The sequence below is a fragment of the Rhinolophus sinicus genome, linkage group LG01, assembly GCF_036562045.2.
Source record: "Rhinolophus sinicus isolate RSC01 linkage group LG01, ASM3656204v1, whole genome shotgun sequence".
In the NCBI taxonomy this organism is placed as follows: domain Eukaryota; kingdom Metazoa; phylum Chordata; class Mammalia; order Chiroptera; family Rhinolophidae; genus Rhinolophus; species Rhinolophus sinicus.
This window is the reverse complement of record NC_133751.1, coordinates 4,180,407-4,196,569: the sequence shown is the minus strand read 5'-3', so window position 1 is coordinate 4,196,569 and position 16,163 is coordinate 4,180,407. Positions and strand designations below refer to the sequence as shown.

Genomic DNA, 16,163 nt, shown 5'->3' with positions numbered 1-16,163 from the left:
ATCAAACATGGAGCTTTCCAGAAACTATAGGTCTGTTCCTTAAAACATTTTGATGTTGATCTCATTCCCTTTACTCATAAGCACCTTGAGGGCAGAACTGGGTCTTATCACCATAGCAACCTGAGCAGCTATGTAGCAAATTACCTTGAAAATGCTCAGTGACTAGGAACAAAATTAAAATATAAGTGCCTTAGAAAAAGGGAACATGGGCTCCCAGAGCTGTGTGTCACAGCTGCAGAACCACAGACAGCGTGGCACAACCTTTGCTGCTCCCACTAGCTGTGCTTCTCTCCCTTCAAAAGAGAGTAGATTCTATCAGATCTGCTCATAGTCTAAGTTTGCAGGAGCATTCTTGAGGAAAACCTCATGTAACTGGTTTGAGGGTTCCTGCAATGTAATTGTCTCCCCATCCTCAAACGCAGACATTCTTCAATGGCCATCTCTTTTGTGAAACTTTACCCTCCCTCCCCAGAAAATCGATGGAGGGTGTGCGTTCGTTCCTGCAGTGTTTTGCCCCTAGGCCTGTGGTAGTTCCCACACCCCCACAGTGCACAGTTGTCGCTCCCAGGGGCACCTAAGAGCAGAACTCTCTCCGCGGGGGGCTGAGAGGGGAATGCCCCTTAAAACACAGACCCTGCCTTATCTAGGATGACCAGACCCAGATGCGACACCCAAGGACAGCCACAAGTGTATTCTGTGAAGTGCTGGGCTGATGTCCTTTGATATTTAATGTGAGAAGAAAATTGTTCACGTTTACCCAAAACACACGAAGAAAACTATCATCCTTGGACTTGAGCTCATTGATCTTAAGAGATAAAATTCTCCTTGAGTCGTCATGAGCAGAGATGCTCAGATGGGAAATACAGGAAGAGAAGATTGGGCCAGCACTGAAGAGGATGGCACATTCTCTGGGAAGAGGAAAATGTTTGCTTTTTCCATTTTCCAAATCTGGTTACCCTTGGGCTGTGTCTTTGATGTTAATGTAGCTGAACCTTCAGTGAGATTCCAGAATTTTATCAGCGAAAACAGACACAGAATACTGGGCTCTCTCACTGCAGGCCTCCCTGATCGGGAAGAGATTCACAATAGGCCGGAGTGAAACCCACATATGAAGCTGTGGATATTGTTCTTTTCCAGGATGAGGTCTTACGTGTCTATCTCCACATCAGCAAACTCCCCGAGGGCACAGCACTGTCCAAACTACTCCCTTGTTATCGGACTCCATGAATATTCTGCTATTTGAAAGGCTCTCATTTTGCCTTAGAGCAATGGTAGGATGTATTAAAAATGCACCCAGACAGCACCACATGTGTCTCTGCTAGTTCATCTTAATTAAGGAAGGAGGCAGGGAGTCAGGATGCATCCCAGTAAGGATGTCAGTGTCCATCGCTGAGGACATCACATGCCATGGTGTGCGCCTGTCCCCGAGACAGGTTTCCTCTACACATTGTCCCGCCGTCTGAGAGTGACGTCACCCATGGGGCACCTGGTGGCCCAGGTGAAGAGCCCAGGTAGGTGGCAAAGCAGAGGGACTGCGGCATCAGACCCCAGGAGCCTCTCCTTGCCCTGAGGAATTATGGATCCCTACGCCTAGGCCTGCCTTAGGCAGCGCAGGCTGCTATGACAAACACAGACTGGGTGGCTTAAACAACTGACATTTATTTTTGACAGTCCCGAAGGCTGGAAGTCCCAGATCAAGGTGCCAGTGTGGTCGGGTTCTAGTAAGAGCCCTCTTCTGGGTTGCAGACAGCAGCCTTCTCGCTGTGTCCTCCTGTGGCAGAGCGAGAGTTCTGGTGTCTCTTCTTATAAGGACACTAGTCCCATCACGGAGGCCCCGCCCTCATGACCTCATCTAACCCTAATCACCTCTGAAAGGCTCCGTCTCCAAATACCGTCACGTTTGAGGGCTTCAACATATGAATTTCCCGGGGACACAAACATTGAGTCCATAACAAGACCCCTGGGGTACTCCTTCCAAACATTGTTTAAAATAAATGAACTTATTTACGTTTTTAATGTCGGTGACCTAGTGACCCTGTATGACAAACAGGCATCACTCCATTCCGGAGCCTAGAGTCAGGACAGCTTAAACCTCCCGCGGAGGGAAATCAATGCATCAAGCTCTTACAGCAGCTGCTGGAACAGCGGCCAGCGAAACTGCGCGGCTCACTTGAAACCCAGACACTTGGCAGGTGCTACTCTCCCCTACGAGAACATAACCCAGCCATGTGTTTCCTCAATCAAGATAAAGGGCAAAAATTAATAAGACACGCCAATCGAAACCATTTCGTTTCTTTTTAGAGGAATACAGCAACTTTTCTTTTCCGTAGGAAAGGAATGCCCCCAGGACAAATGGCCATTTACCTTCGCCCTCGCCTGGGACCTGTGCATAAGCGCAAGGCTCACCCCTTAAAAGCAGTCTGTTGCTGCTCCTGCCTCCCACAAGGGGGCGCTCTGGGCCCAGAGGCTGAGGGGTGGAGCCAAAGTGCCGCTGCAGACAGACCTCGGCCTGCACAGGCAGCTTCCTGCCCAGCCCTGAGTGGGGACAGAGCGCCATGACCTTCCTGTGACCGCCATGAACTCCTAGCTTGCTCACATCAGCCAGCACTACCACCTTCTCCTACGCCCAACTTACTGTGTGAGGACACTTACACAGGCTCAGATTCATGGCTGATTTAGCTCTTTGCTCTTCTCCATGTGGAGACTCAGAGCTAAGGGAAGTGATGTGTGCACGTTTCTTGGGACAAATTTCCCAGCCAGACTCCCTGGAGGCTGAGAGGTCTTGGAATTCCAGGAAGAGAAAGGTGGGCTGATGGCCACTGCCAATGACTAAATCTAAACTAACGCAACAAGGAGTTACTCAGTTATCAGTTTACTTACAAAATAGAGACCCATTAATGTCTTAGAGACCACCTGCTGTGCATATGGCCTCCTGGAGCTCCCAAATGCCCCACAGGCCCGGGGCCTCTGTGCTGTTCAAGGTCGCCCCCTAGAGTCAGACCCAGAAATTCCACTCCCGGAATTTACATGAAGAAAACCTGTGTGCACTGGTGGGAATGTAAACTGGTGCAGCCACTATGGAAAACAGTACGGAGGTTCCTCAGAAAATTAAAACTAGAGCTGCCATATGACCCAACAATCCCACTTCTGGATATTTATACAAAGAAAACAAAAACACATTCAAAAAGACAAATGCACCCTATGTTCACTGCAGCGTTGTGTACAACAGCCAAGATATGGAAGCAATCAAGGTGCCCATCAATAGGTGAATGGATAAAGAAGATGTGATACATATAAACAATGGAATATCACTCAGACATTTTTTAAAAAGAATGAAATCTTACCATTTGCAACAACAATGGATAGACCAAGAAGATATCATGCTCAATGAAATAAATCAGAGAAAGACAAATACCTTATGACCTCACTTATATGTGGAATCTAAAAAACAACAGAGATTCATAGAGACAGAGAACAAACTGATGGTTGCACAAGTGGAGATGATGGGGGAAGGGAAAAACGTGAAGGGAATTGAGAGGCGCAAGCTTCTAGTTATAAAATAAGTCATGGGATGTAAGGCACAGCACAGGGAATAGAGTTAATATCCTAATAACTTTGTACGGTGACCGCTGGTTACTTGACTTACCATGGTGATCACATCGTAAGGTATATAAGTGTTGAATTACTAGTGGTATACACCTGAAACTTAATATAATATTGTATGTAAATAGTTTAATAAAATTCAGTGAACCACACATGTAATTATTTCCTCCTGGACTTTCAACTCTGTCCTATTGCACTACATGCTTTTCTCTCCGCACCAATGCCACGTGGTCTCCATTACTGTGGCTCTATAGGAAGTTTTGAAATTGGACAGTGTGAATCCTCCAAAATAAAAGCGCCTCCCCCATCACTTGGCATCTGAGGCCCAGAGGAGGGAGGTCCCAACCAGGCTCATCCTCTGAGCCTCCCTGTCCCGGTGTGGTTTCCATGCCTTGCCGCACTCAGGGTCCATGCCACCAGAGAGAAATGGAATCCTTCTTCACCTAAACCATCCCAAACTGGTTTATTTATTAAGATCCCCAGATACCATTGTGTCATCTCTGGTGGCTTCATGACCTCCTTCCCTGGGCATTTTTAGCAGTATCAGTGGGTGGGGCTCAGGCTCTGGGAACAGGGTCGCACAGTAAGCCACAGCAACTCACATCATAAGGCTGACTTTTCAGACTGTCTCTGGATCATAATGCTGTTTGGGAGCCTTGTTCTCATGTTGAACTACCTGAGTGTAAAAACAGCGCTCTCTCTCTCTCATCATCATTTCTGCAATGTAGAGTCTTGAGAATAACTTGTGTTTAGTGAAATGACTTATTTACAAACAAAACTTGCTACTGATGTGTTTCTAAATGTGATAAAAGCCTGTGCTACACTGGTTTCTAGATACTTTTGTGGTAAAGAAAAGCCAGGTGTTTATCCATGGTACCTGTTATTTTTTAAATTTTGCCAAAGCATAAAGCTCTAACATGTGATTGAGGACAATACATGTGAGTTATCAGTTCCTATTAGCACAATATTGACTCTGCATGTCAGCATCCTCTGCACTCACCAGATGGAAAACTCCTTTTGTTTTATTTAATTAGGTTCATGTTTGAGGGGAAAAAAAAGTCTATTCACATAGATTGCAAAAAGATGAGACCTGCATGTGAGTACAGTTCTAATTAAAGATGTCTAGGAAACACAAGAACACACACATTACATTTTATATATAACCTATATTAAAAACCTATATAAGATCTAGCTATAGATATCCATATAGATCTATAAAACCTCATGGTAGATATTTCGACTTCTCACCCAGATTGTCAGTTGTTCTCTCCTACCAGGCACATGTCCCACTGCAGTCGGACATGGCCATGTGACTTGCTTTGGCCAATTAAACATGAACGGAAATGACATATGTCACCTCCACGTGGAAGCACACAGAAGCAGTTTGCAATTCTCCCTGTTCTCTTCCCCTACCAGGGAGGCCTGAGGTTCTCTGATGGCTGTTGTAAGTAAGCAGAGCCTCCAACAGCCTGGGTCCCTGAGGGGGGGACACTGTAAATATTGTCCCAAATTCTTCCCATCCCTAAACTCACAGCCAGATGGATTTGTCATCCAATCTCTCCCTCTCCCATCAAGAAACTAAAATGACTTCTAAAGAGAAGCAATTAATATCATAAATAATTAGTAAATAATGTGTACAAGTGAGTCTCTACTCTGATTATTTCAATCATATTTCAGTTTTTAGGCTTATTATTTTTTCAATACAGTAAGTGAACAAATTATGATGATGAATAAAAATAACAGCAAGGAATTTATTGCTCAGTGAAGTGTGAAGAACGTCACGTTCACTGTGAAGAGGATACTAAGGAAAGCTAAAAGCATCTATTACATCCTACTTGGCTATAATGTACTTTTAAAGACCAAAGATTTAATTTTTAATTTGGACTTTTTATTGGTTTAATGATTTTTTTCATTGTTTCTGAACAGAAAATATTCTGTCTAGCAAATCAATAAGCCGAAGAACAAAAATGCTGTGTCACCATGAGAGTTTAGTTCTAATTTCTTATCTCTATAAATTGGCAAAACTTGGATGGTATTCAAGAATTACATGAAAATGTGTGTGTGTGCCCAAACGCATACTATACAGAACATACAAAGAAAGGCAACCATTTATAATTCATTATACTCAGCACAACTCTTTTCCAAAAGCAGCCGACACTCACTATCCAAAGACTTCTAAAACAGGAAAGCTGGGCAGTGTACCTACGTGCCCTTTGTGGGAAAGAGCACACAGCAAGAACTCAAAAACCACGAGAGAAGAAGTACCGCACCTCTTAAAAGCTACATTTCAGTTGTGTCATTTCTAGACACGAAACATAAGCCAAGAAATTACTTTCATACCAATGTATTTCAGTGTTGCATAGTATTGTGACTAGGATATTCAAAGAAGAAGTCAGAGATACCACATAATCAAACAGCATGAGACCAGGGCTCCCGATTTCTAGAGATCAGTTGCAGAATATCAGGGCTGAGTATCACTGAAGTCTCTCACGGACACAATAATCCTACTTCCTTATTTCCAGGAGCAGAAATACAACCACAATTTCCTTATAAAAGTAAAATGCAGGCTATCAGGTATAACTCAAGTCACTAATTTCTATCCATCTGTCAATTCACTGAAATTCTCCTCAATCGAGCCACGTAAACCAATATAAAACACTGATGTCGCATTTGATCATAATTTAGCGGCCACCTTAAGTACACTAGCTCTTACTCGTAATGAACTCATTGGCAGAGACCCTGGCTGGATATCTGAACAGCCTGTGAGAAGGTGAGCCGGCGCCCTCCGCCCTGGCAGCGCGGAGCCTACCTGAGATGAGTGAAACAGTGTCTTTCTCCCATGAGATGACGGCGATGTACGCCTCCACCGAGGAGGGGATAATGCACTTGAAGACCGCGACATTGCCTCTCATGGTTTTCTGGTCCTCCACACGGACTGTATAGGGCTCCCGTAAAACTGGAAGGCAAGAGAAGCATCGGTAACACAGTCCACTGGCTCATTCTGAGAGTAGTATCTCATTCCAGTACATGCATCTTACATCTATGAATTGTATTGGAAGAAAGTTCAAGCAACGCACATTTCCCTTCTTAAAGACTTTCATTTCATTAAAATAAGCTACACTATATACTGAAGGGTAACAGTGTACATATGTAAAAAGAGTTCATCTACCCACTAAATGCATCTGGATATGGGAAGTAGCTTCTTAAGAGAACTTATGATAGGAAACAGCTCTCTATGTCCTCTGAGGGCCAAGGAAACAATTTCAGACTATAAAGAAAAAGAATTTTAAAAATTCAACAAAGGCAACCTCTCCTGGAAATCCTTGAAAACTATGTGACAATTAACTCTTTGGAAGTGATTTTTTTTTTTTAATGACAGTTGCAAAGCATTTTGGGAAACAATTGTTCAGCTTCCCATTGCTTAGGGAAGGATGATGATTAGGGAGCCCACCCAAAAACCCCCAATATTGGAGTAGCTCAGAGGGGACTTCCAGGAATGAGATATCTGGGCTAGAGGCAGGGAGGTGCTGGGGTTCACTGCCCACCCTGTACCCCAAACTGCCTGGGTTCAAATCCAAGCCCTACCACTCACAGAGTGGACAAGTTAAGTTCTCTTGCCACCTATATAATGGAGATTCTGATAAAAATATCAACCACACAGGGTGATTGTGAAGACTTGATCGGTTCATGTGGATGAAGCAATCATGGACAAGTTTGCTAAAGCTGCATGGATCCAAGACCTAAGGAGACATCTGTGTCTAATCCAGGTCGTCTCCCTCAGCTCTATAAATATGGATGCAAGCCTTCCTTCCTTCTCCAGAGCTTTAGTTTCCTCAAATTTGAGATGAGGGAGGATTGGGACAGGAGAATCCTCCAGGTCGAATTTTGTAAATCTTTGATTTGCTAAGATAGCCACAGAGAAACTTATCTTATCATCGAATCAGCTTTCTTCAAATTTGAGTCACTTTTTGGACAATTACGTGTCCAGAAATCTGGCATGAAATTAATTTCAAAAGACTAAGATAGGAGTCATTTCTAAAGGGAAACTCTCCTCACAAACAGAGGTAAATAATGTCATATTGTTCTTAGTTTCCTTTCTCTTGTTCTTTGCTTCTTTGTTTCGGACTGAGTATTTTTATAATAGTTCCATTTTTTCTACTTCGTTGGCTTATTACCCATGAGTCTCTGGTTACCAGTAGTAAATACATCTATAATTTATCACCATCTACATTCAGATGATATTATACAACTTCCCATATTTTAAAAGAACTCTAAAATATTATACTTGTATGTCTTTAATCCAGACCTTAATGCTATCATTGCCACATGTGTTACAATCCCCTTGAGACACTGTTACTATTTTGTTTAAACAATCAACTATCTTTTAAAGGGTTTTAAATAACAAAAAATATGATTTATTTATTCCTGTAGTTACCATTTTCATTATTCTTCTTTCCTTTGAGTAGATCCAAGATTCTATCAGGTGTCATTTTTCTTCTGATTGTAAGACTCTTTTTTTTTTTTTTTTAAGGTTTCTAGTAGAGTGAGTCAGCTGCTGATCAATTCTTTCAGCTTGTGTGTGTCCAAAACGCTTGCATTTCACCTGTATTTTTGAAAGGTACTTATACTGCATATAGTTTTCTAAATTTACAGATTACTTTTCCTTCAGGACATTAAAGATATTGCTTTACTGTTTTCTTATATTGATTCTGACAAGAAATCTGGTGCCATCTGCATCTTTGTTCCTCTGTGTGTAATGTGTCCTCTTTTTCCCCTGGCTGCTTTTCACGTTTTCTTTTCGTCATCGGTTCCGAGCAATTTGACGATGAAGTGCCTTGGTAAATTTTCTTCATATGGCTCGTATTTGGGGTTTCCCTGAGGTCCTGGGACCTGTGGGTTTATAGTTTTCATCAAACTGGGAACATGGTGGCCAGTATTTCTTCGACTTTTTTTGGTTATATCATCCACTCCCTTGGGGACTCCATGTGTATATGAAGCTACTTGAAGAATTCTTCAGTGTTTTGGAATAAACTTTTTTTTAGATCAGTTTTAAGTTTACAGAAAATTTTACAGAAAGGACAGGGAGTTCCCATATAGTCCCCCTCCCTGCCTGCAGTTCCTGCCATTGCTAACATCTGCGTCAGTGTGATACATGTGTTACAATTAATAAACCGATATTCATACATTATTACCAACTAAAGGTCATAGCTACATGAAGGCTCACTCTGTGTTATACACAGATCTGCCATGAAGGTATCTATCATCCAGAATGGTTTCACTACCCTAAGAATGTCCTGTGCTCTGTCTACTCATCCTGCTGCTTCCATCTATGGCAAACACTGAGCCTTTTACTGGCTCCATAGTTTTGCTTTTTCCAAAATGTCATAGAGTTGGGATCATACAATATGCAGCCTTTCAGATTTACTTCTTTCACTTAGCAATATGCATTTAAGGTCACTTCACGTCTTTCCATGTGTCGATAGCTCTTTTTTTTTCTATCGCTGAATAATATTCCATCATATAAATGGACCACAGTTTCTTGTTAAAGAAAAAATATTCTTATATTTCTTAAAATGTAAAGAAAGACTTTATTTAAGACTTTTGCAATAGGGGTTATGACTATTCCAATAGGAGGGAGAATTTTTGCTCAACTCTGAATACAGCAAGAACACATGAGGATTTAGAGAGCGAGAAAGAACCAACAAGCAGAGTGAGAGGGCCAGTGGATAGAACATTACTAAGAAGAGACCTCAAAGGGTAAGGGATTCCTGCTAAAGGCGGGCTGAAGACTTGCACATCAAAGGGGGAAATGCAGACTTGATCAGATATCAAGAGTGGTCACCTATCAAAGGTCGGGGAATGACTTACTTAGCAGGACTCGCTAAAACTGAGCTCAGAGAGGACAGACACAAAAGGTCAAGGTCAACAACTAGTCGAGAAGAGAGTTCAGAGGAGCCTGTCTTAACGTTTTGTCAGGGAGAGAGTCTGTCATTCATTCACATACTGAAGGACATCCTTGTTGCTTCTAATTTGAGGCAATCATGAATAAAACTTTTATAAAAATTATGGGCCGGTCTTTGCGTCCCACATCTGGAAACTTAAGGCAGTAAATTGGGGCACTCATGGGGCTCAGTTGTTTTTTCCAGTTTCTCAAGGATCGCTTTCCTTCACTATGGGATGGCCATTCTTGAGAACTGTTACTTTATATATTTTGTGTGTTTATTGTGTTGTTTCCGATAAAAGATGAAATCCAGGGACTGCTCCTTCATCCTGGCCATCCTCAGAAGTCCCAGTCATCTGTTATTAACCACAGTTTACCAAGGAAAAGGCAATCACTAGAAATTGTTTAGCTTGCCCAAGGTCATAGAGCTGATCACCATTTGCTCCCTAGTGAACAGAGCAGGCAGGGCCAGAGCCACTTCAAGGGGTCCATCTGCATTCCAGGCCTTAGAACGGAAAAGGCAAGAAAGTATTTAATTTGAGACGAGAACTAGGATTGCTGATCAATGAGACATGATGAGTGACCCTTTCCTCTTTTGCTGGCACTCAGACCTCGGTCAAGTCAATGAAAACCATTAAGAATGAGAATTTTCTGTACTGTCAAAGGAGCGATCTGAAGGCCATTCTACCCAAGGGATTATTCCAGGAAAATCCCAATGCCAATCTCGGGGGACCTTGAGACATTTAAGATGACCTGAGACATGGGGATGCCCCGTAAGTCAGTGCTCATGCTCCTCAAACCTGCACAACAGCCGTCACTGGGTAACAAAAACATCCCTGCCTGACGTTCTGAGTAGCTGTCCAGTTCTGTACTAGCAGCTGCATAAAACTGGGGAAACCAGATTTTCAAGCACCCAATAAAAACATGTAAAAGATTATTACAACCAAAGTGTATTCATAATAAGAAGTAAAATTAACTGAGGAAAAATATTCATTGGGGCAATGTGACTGTCCATCCTGTAAGTTCGAACTGACACAGGAGTCCTGTGTGTGCTGGCCTCAGATCCAGGAGGGCAGCAGGCGCGAAGAATGCCACACACACAGCAATGACATATCTGTGCGGGAGGGGACAGGCAGCATAGACGCAGATGAGACGGTGGGGTTTCTACCCGCCAAAATTGTCGTGCAAAACAATCTGTCCTATGACAAATTTAGAAACTGCAGTTAAAGCAGGAGTGAGCTTTTAATTCCTTTATCTGACAGGAAAGTCGAGACTGAAATAGCAGACTAACACATACAAGTACAGCTGTTGGAAGTTCCAGGTTTTTCTATATGTGGTGCTTTGTAGTTTAAAACTACGTTTCGATGCCACGTCATTAAAATCTTCAGTCTGCCAGGTAAAAGGCATTCACTAAATTCCCCAGGCGCAGGTTGAGAGGTTCCTACACAAACTTCATTTGCTTTATTTAAATTATTTGGGGTATCAATTTCTCATATCTCTTGATTAAAGCCAATCTCTTCCTTCCTCCCTTAAGTGCACTTTGGTGTAAGTGTTGGAATTCACGAGCATGTCATGGAGATCAAAATATAGTTGGGAAAATGACTCGCTGGCAGAATGAGTCACAGTCTAATGTTTGATTGCTCACATCAAAGAGATCCCATGCAGGCTTTCAGACACATTTTGTATTTTGTTCGTGTTGTGATGTCTTCAAGTAGCACCTCTTCGTTGCTGCAGAAATTACTGCAAAGCTCCTCCAGCTATCGGGTGTATGAGACAGCAATCAAAGTCACATTGTGTTTGCCTGCATTACGTTATGTCTGTGTACGATAGTATTTGAAAGGCTAGGCTTTAAAAAAATAAATTAAGACACTGTTTGTTAACTGGAGTCTAGCTGTGTGTTTGTTTCTCAGCGCTTTGTTCAATCTATAGAATGACACAATACGTCCTGCATGGATAACTTTTGATGTCTGTGAATCTCAGGCTTGTATTCCTGGGTTGACTTGTAGCGACGACAATTTTTAAAAAAATACATCGTGATGTTAAAAGGAGCAAAATGATTCAAGGTTTATTCATCGATGGCATTGCAGCAACATGTGACACAGTCAAAAATGTTAGAAGAGCCTTTTTTATTTCACAAGGACCGCAAGGATAATAGACTGACTCTGCTTCGCTTACAATACACATTGGTGCTATGGCTGTATTCCAGCTCAATTCATTGTCTTCTTTTCTCCCTGTTTCCTCCCCACTCCGTCTGCTGCCCACCTCTAGGACAGAGTGTGGGGAGGGCAGGAACCAAGAGTGGAAAGGAAACAAACGCACTAGGTTTGAGACACTGAAAGTTTGAGTCCGAGTATCAATTAGTCAAAATGCGTAAGTTTGGGGTAGAGTTTAGACCCGACCAACTAGATATCACTGATTCCAAGTTTTAGTTCCAGTGGTGTACAGCACATTGAAATCGGCAAGAGATGCTGGCATCTCGAAGGCGCCATCAGCCGTGTCAGGTCAAACTGATGGCAGGGTTTTCACTGCTTCTCAGCTGATGGCGTTTTTGTATTGGGCTTTATTTTTCCCTCCCGATTTTCCCACAGTACCTCGGCAATTATCGCAGTGCCTGGAGCAGAGGCCAATGTTCCATCATAAACTCTGACCCAACGTTCTGTGTCCATGTCTGACTCCCCTATTAGGACACGAGTCCCAGGAGGGCAGAACCGTATTTTTCACCTCGTCAACTCCCTGGACCTGGCACAGGCCTGAGCCATAACGAAGCTCAAGGAATAGTTAGTAAGTACAGTAGAACTCACCCAAGAATTAGATCACAAACTTCCTGTTAGTCCTCCAGAAAGGTTTCTTTCATTGTCCAGTGTTCAGTGATTTAAAGAAGCAGAGTTAGAAGGGGTTACAAATGCACTGAACTTTTTTTTTATTGACAGGTCTTTGTTCAAATGGCAAAAATGTTGAATAGAAATTAAAACACCTCAGTAAGAAAAAAGGCAAAGGGGGTTATTTACAGGCATCTGCATATTTGTTTCATTGAGGGTGAGAACCAGTCATTTCACATTTGTGTTCCACCAATGTCAGGCACTCTGAAATCCAGTCAAGAGAACCTCTCAAGGGAGCCATCAGCAGGGTCCCAGTGAACTGAGGACAGGGTTCTCATGGGTCCCCAGCTGCTGGAGCTGTAACATGTGTCACTGCCGCCCGTCCCCCCAGCAGGTGCAGAGGAGTCACACCTGAGGTACTCACCAGCCTTGATGTGGACATCCTGACTTCTAATTTTCCCTGAAGGGTTTTCAGCTGTGCAATAGTAAGTATTATCATGGATTAAGGTACTAAAGCTTGAAGGAGGGAAGGGGAAAATTTGGAGAGTGCCGTTGGGGTGGACGTGACGGATCCCAGGGACATCGTAGATCTCCTCGCCCGTCGCTAGGTACCATCTGAGAGACACAGGAGGGACGCCTGCAGCAGGGCAGGGCACCAGGGTCCCCGTGGTGCTCGCAAACACTACCTCTTGCAGAGATGCATTGACAAAGTAGAGGCTGGAGTGAAGGTCGTCGCTGAAAACTACAAGAAGACAACACAAGCATCGGTCAGTAAAGCACGCCTTCTAAACTTGACCTTCAGTCAGCCTGGTTTCAGGCTGACTGAAATCATCGCAAGGCTCAACTGAAATGAAATAATTCTGAGTTGCATGACCTACTCCAGACAGAGAGGCTGGGGCTGGAAAATAAGGCACCATCCTCATTTCCACTCTCAGAATCTCTATTATGTATTTTGTATTCAGTTTTTGTCTGTCTCCCTCTAAAGCAAATGTCTCGTGGGAACAACATACTGTTTCGCTCACACTGTGACCAAGAGCACAGAGCCTAACATCCAGTAAGGAGGACTAAGGAGAAGCTAAGTGAATGAATGCCTTGATGAAGTTGCTAGGATCAAATGGCTCTGGTCTGTAGGTACGCTGAGAGCGAATTTTGAATGAAGTGAGTTACAATTTTTGTTAATTAAAATTGAAGATCACATGTAAAGCATTTTAAAAAACAAAATTGGCTTTCTGAAAATAGTGTCCAATCAACGATGCATTTTCTAAATTGAAAATACGTAGCAATAATAAAAAGAACCTTGAAAAAAGCATCAAAGCATCACTTACTTCCACCAGACTATGGCAGTTTGTTTCAATTTTTATATTTTCTTTTCTGGTCCATCTGCCTACGTGCCTTAACTACAGTATCTATATAATTGTACTATGTCACATACATAAAATATGCAATTTTTATAGACCCTGCTTCATTCTCTTAGTATGATTTGTACATAATGGCATCGTTCTATACGGACTTCACAAGTAAATATTAGTGGATGCACATTTTCTGTAATGTAATTTTCTACACTATTTTCTTGATCTTGGTTATTTGAATGGTTTGTTTTAATTACTAAAAATAAAACACCCGCAAACCTGTTCACACACATTGAGCTTTTGAAATGATCTATGGAGCACCTATGTCGCACTCCTTAACAAATAGTTATGGAGTGTTACCTAAGTGAACAGAGGTAACTCAACATCTAGAACCCCAAAACTAAAGAAAATATTTATAAGTGCCATGACGACCTACTTCTCAGATATCTGTGCTTATATATGACTTTCTAAAAACAAATGCCCATCCAGTCACATTTTCGCAAGGAACAAAGGAGCCCTAGATACTTGGAAGAACCTCACTGGACAGAGATGAAAATGACATTCATTTAGGGCCAATGTCATACCAGCAATGTCAAGAGACCAGATGTGTTATTCATTTACTCTTGTGAACAACAGCTCTGCCAGGTGTGTGTAGGTTCCACTTTGCAGATTCAGAGGGATTGTCACTTGACCAAAGATTCAGGGTAAGGAGGTCATGGAAGCGGCATTTAATCTTTCTGATGAAGACTTCATTTCACACTATGGCTGCCTTTATTCTACAAGGCCAAATCTTGGGGAAGCTATGTCCATGAGAGTAACATAGTATCCTCCAGATAGCTTACTTGAACCTCCACCTACTTTCTCTTGGTCTTTCTCACTGGCAGTGACCATGAGTTTGCCCTCTGGGGCCATTGCTGACTATCTCTGATCTGGGAATCAGTGAATGTCATTTGTCAAAAGATGGTGGGCAAAAATACACTTTGTAAAAGTAATAGATTTATTCAAACAGAAGAAAGGGATGTCCGTCAAGTAGTAACTATTTGATAGCTTTCTCTCCCAACTATAACTAAAGGCTTCAGCAATGCTCCATAAATCAGAATACGAAAATTACTGCTCAGAAATTGGTTTAGATTAGAAGCTTAGTTACTAGTTAAACATTGCGGCTTTCTACTCAAATAAAAATGCTGATAGTAGCACTGTGCTTTTATATTTGAGCTTTCTAGGAAACTGACATTACCCCAAACATATTGTTAGGAACAAGGTAACTGTCACTCTTCAAGGCTAATTAATTCCACCCAGGTTCTTTTTCCCCCCTCCCCACATTACTCTTCTGTCAATTGGATTGTGGGTAATTTGAACTAAATCAAATTTAGTCATATTTTAATTTGTTCTTTGTATCTTAAAAGTAGCCTTGTTAAAAATAGCAAGTCTTTGAAAATGTGAATGTATATAAGAAATATTTCCTAATTAAATGTATAGTTTCCTATAGTAAATCACAATCCAAGAGCCAGCTTGTGAAATTATTCAAATGACTGTGAGAAAAATGCAAAATAAACGTTTAATCTTAGTACTTAAAAAGATAAGTGATCTCTGGGGGTTTACTGTCACTTCTCCTTACATTTCTAAAGGAATTTCACATAAATCTTTCTATTTCACACCACTGGGATTAATAATGTAACATAAACTGATTCCCTAAGATACACATCATATGGCCACAGGCAAAAGAAAACCCAAACTGTATTCTAACAGCTTTTGTTTCTTCCATCTAAGGGACCATCTTCATCTGCTTAAATAATAGTATTCCATTTTACAGAGTGTGGCATGCACTTTAAATACAGTTAATATTTGTTCCCTCCTGTAAGGGCACAGGCAATCTTAATGTGAATTACGTGTGTGTGTGTGTGTGTGTGTGTGTGTGTGTGTGTGTGTAAGTTCCTTGAAAATAACTGCAGTTTAGTAAGAGAAACCTAAACAAAACATTTGGCATAATCTTGTGGTGAGATTCAGGGCATAAAATCCTGGGCCGTCGATACTGAGGGCGCTGAAGAAGGGACCAGGAGGGCTTCATTTGCAGATTTCTCCATGTTTTATATCGTCATAACAGATGAGATAACCAAGGCTCAGCAACCACAGAAAGAAGAATGCTACGCTAAAAAGAAAAAGAATTCAATGGTGCTGTCTTTAAAATTCACCAATGGCAAGGTCAAAACAAGAGGTGAGGAAGAAACGTTACAGGAAGCAATGAATGACACAATCATTCATTCACACCACAGCATTCACTGGGCACCTGCTGTGTACCAGGCCTTGTGCCAGGCCCGAAAAATGAAAATTTGTATGAGTCATGGTACCGCTTTCAAGGACTTTTTGGTCCAGAGGGGTCCATGGTCATTGAAAGATCAATGACAATTCCTTAGCTGAGTGTTGTGACAGAATTATTCACAAAATGTTACA

The 16,163-nt window shown here is 42.0% G+C and overlaps 1 protein-coding gene across 2 annotated transcripts in view; it reads right to left on the bottom strand.

The window, feature by feature from the left end:
- Window positions 1-16,163, bottom strand: part of DSCAM (DS cell adhesion molecule) — a 639,047-nt gene that overhangs the window by 508,205 nt on the left and 114,679 nt on the right. For both annotated transcript variants that reach the window (XM_019745768.2, XM_019745769.2), the window contains exons 2-3: window positions 12,788-13,105; window positions 6,413-6,559 (exon numbers count right to left, since the gene is read on the bottom strand). In XM_019745768.2, coding sequence (XP_019601327.2) covers window positions 6,413-6,559; window positions 12,788-13,105 — 465 coding nt within the window. The remainder of the gene's footprint in view (window positions 1-6,412; window positions 6,560-12,787; window positions 13,106-16,163) is intronic.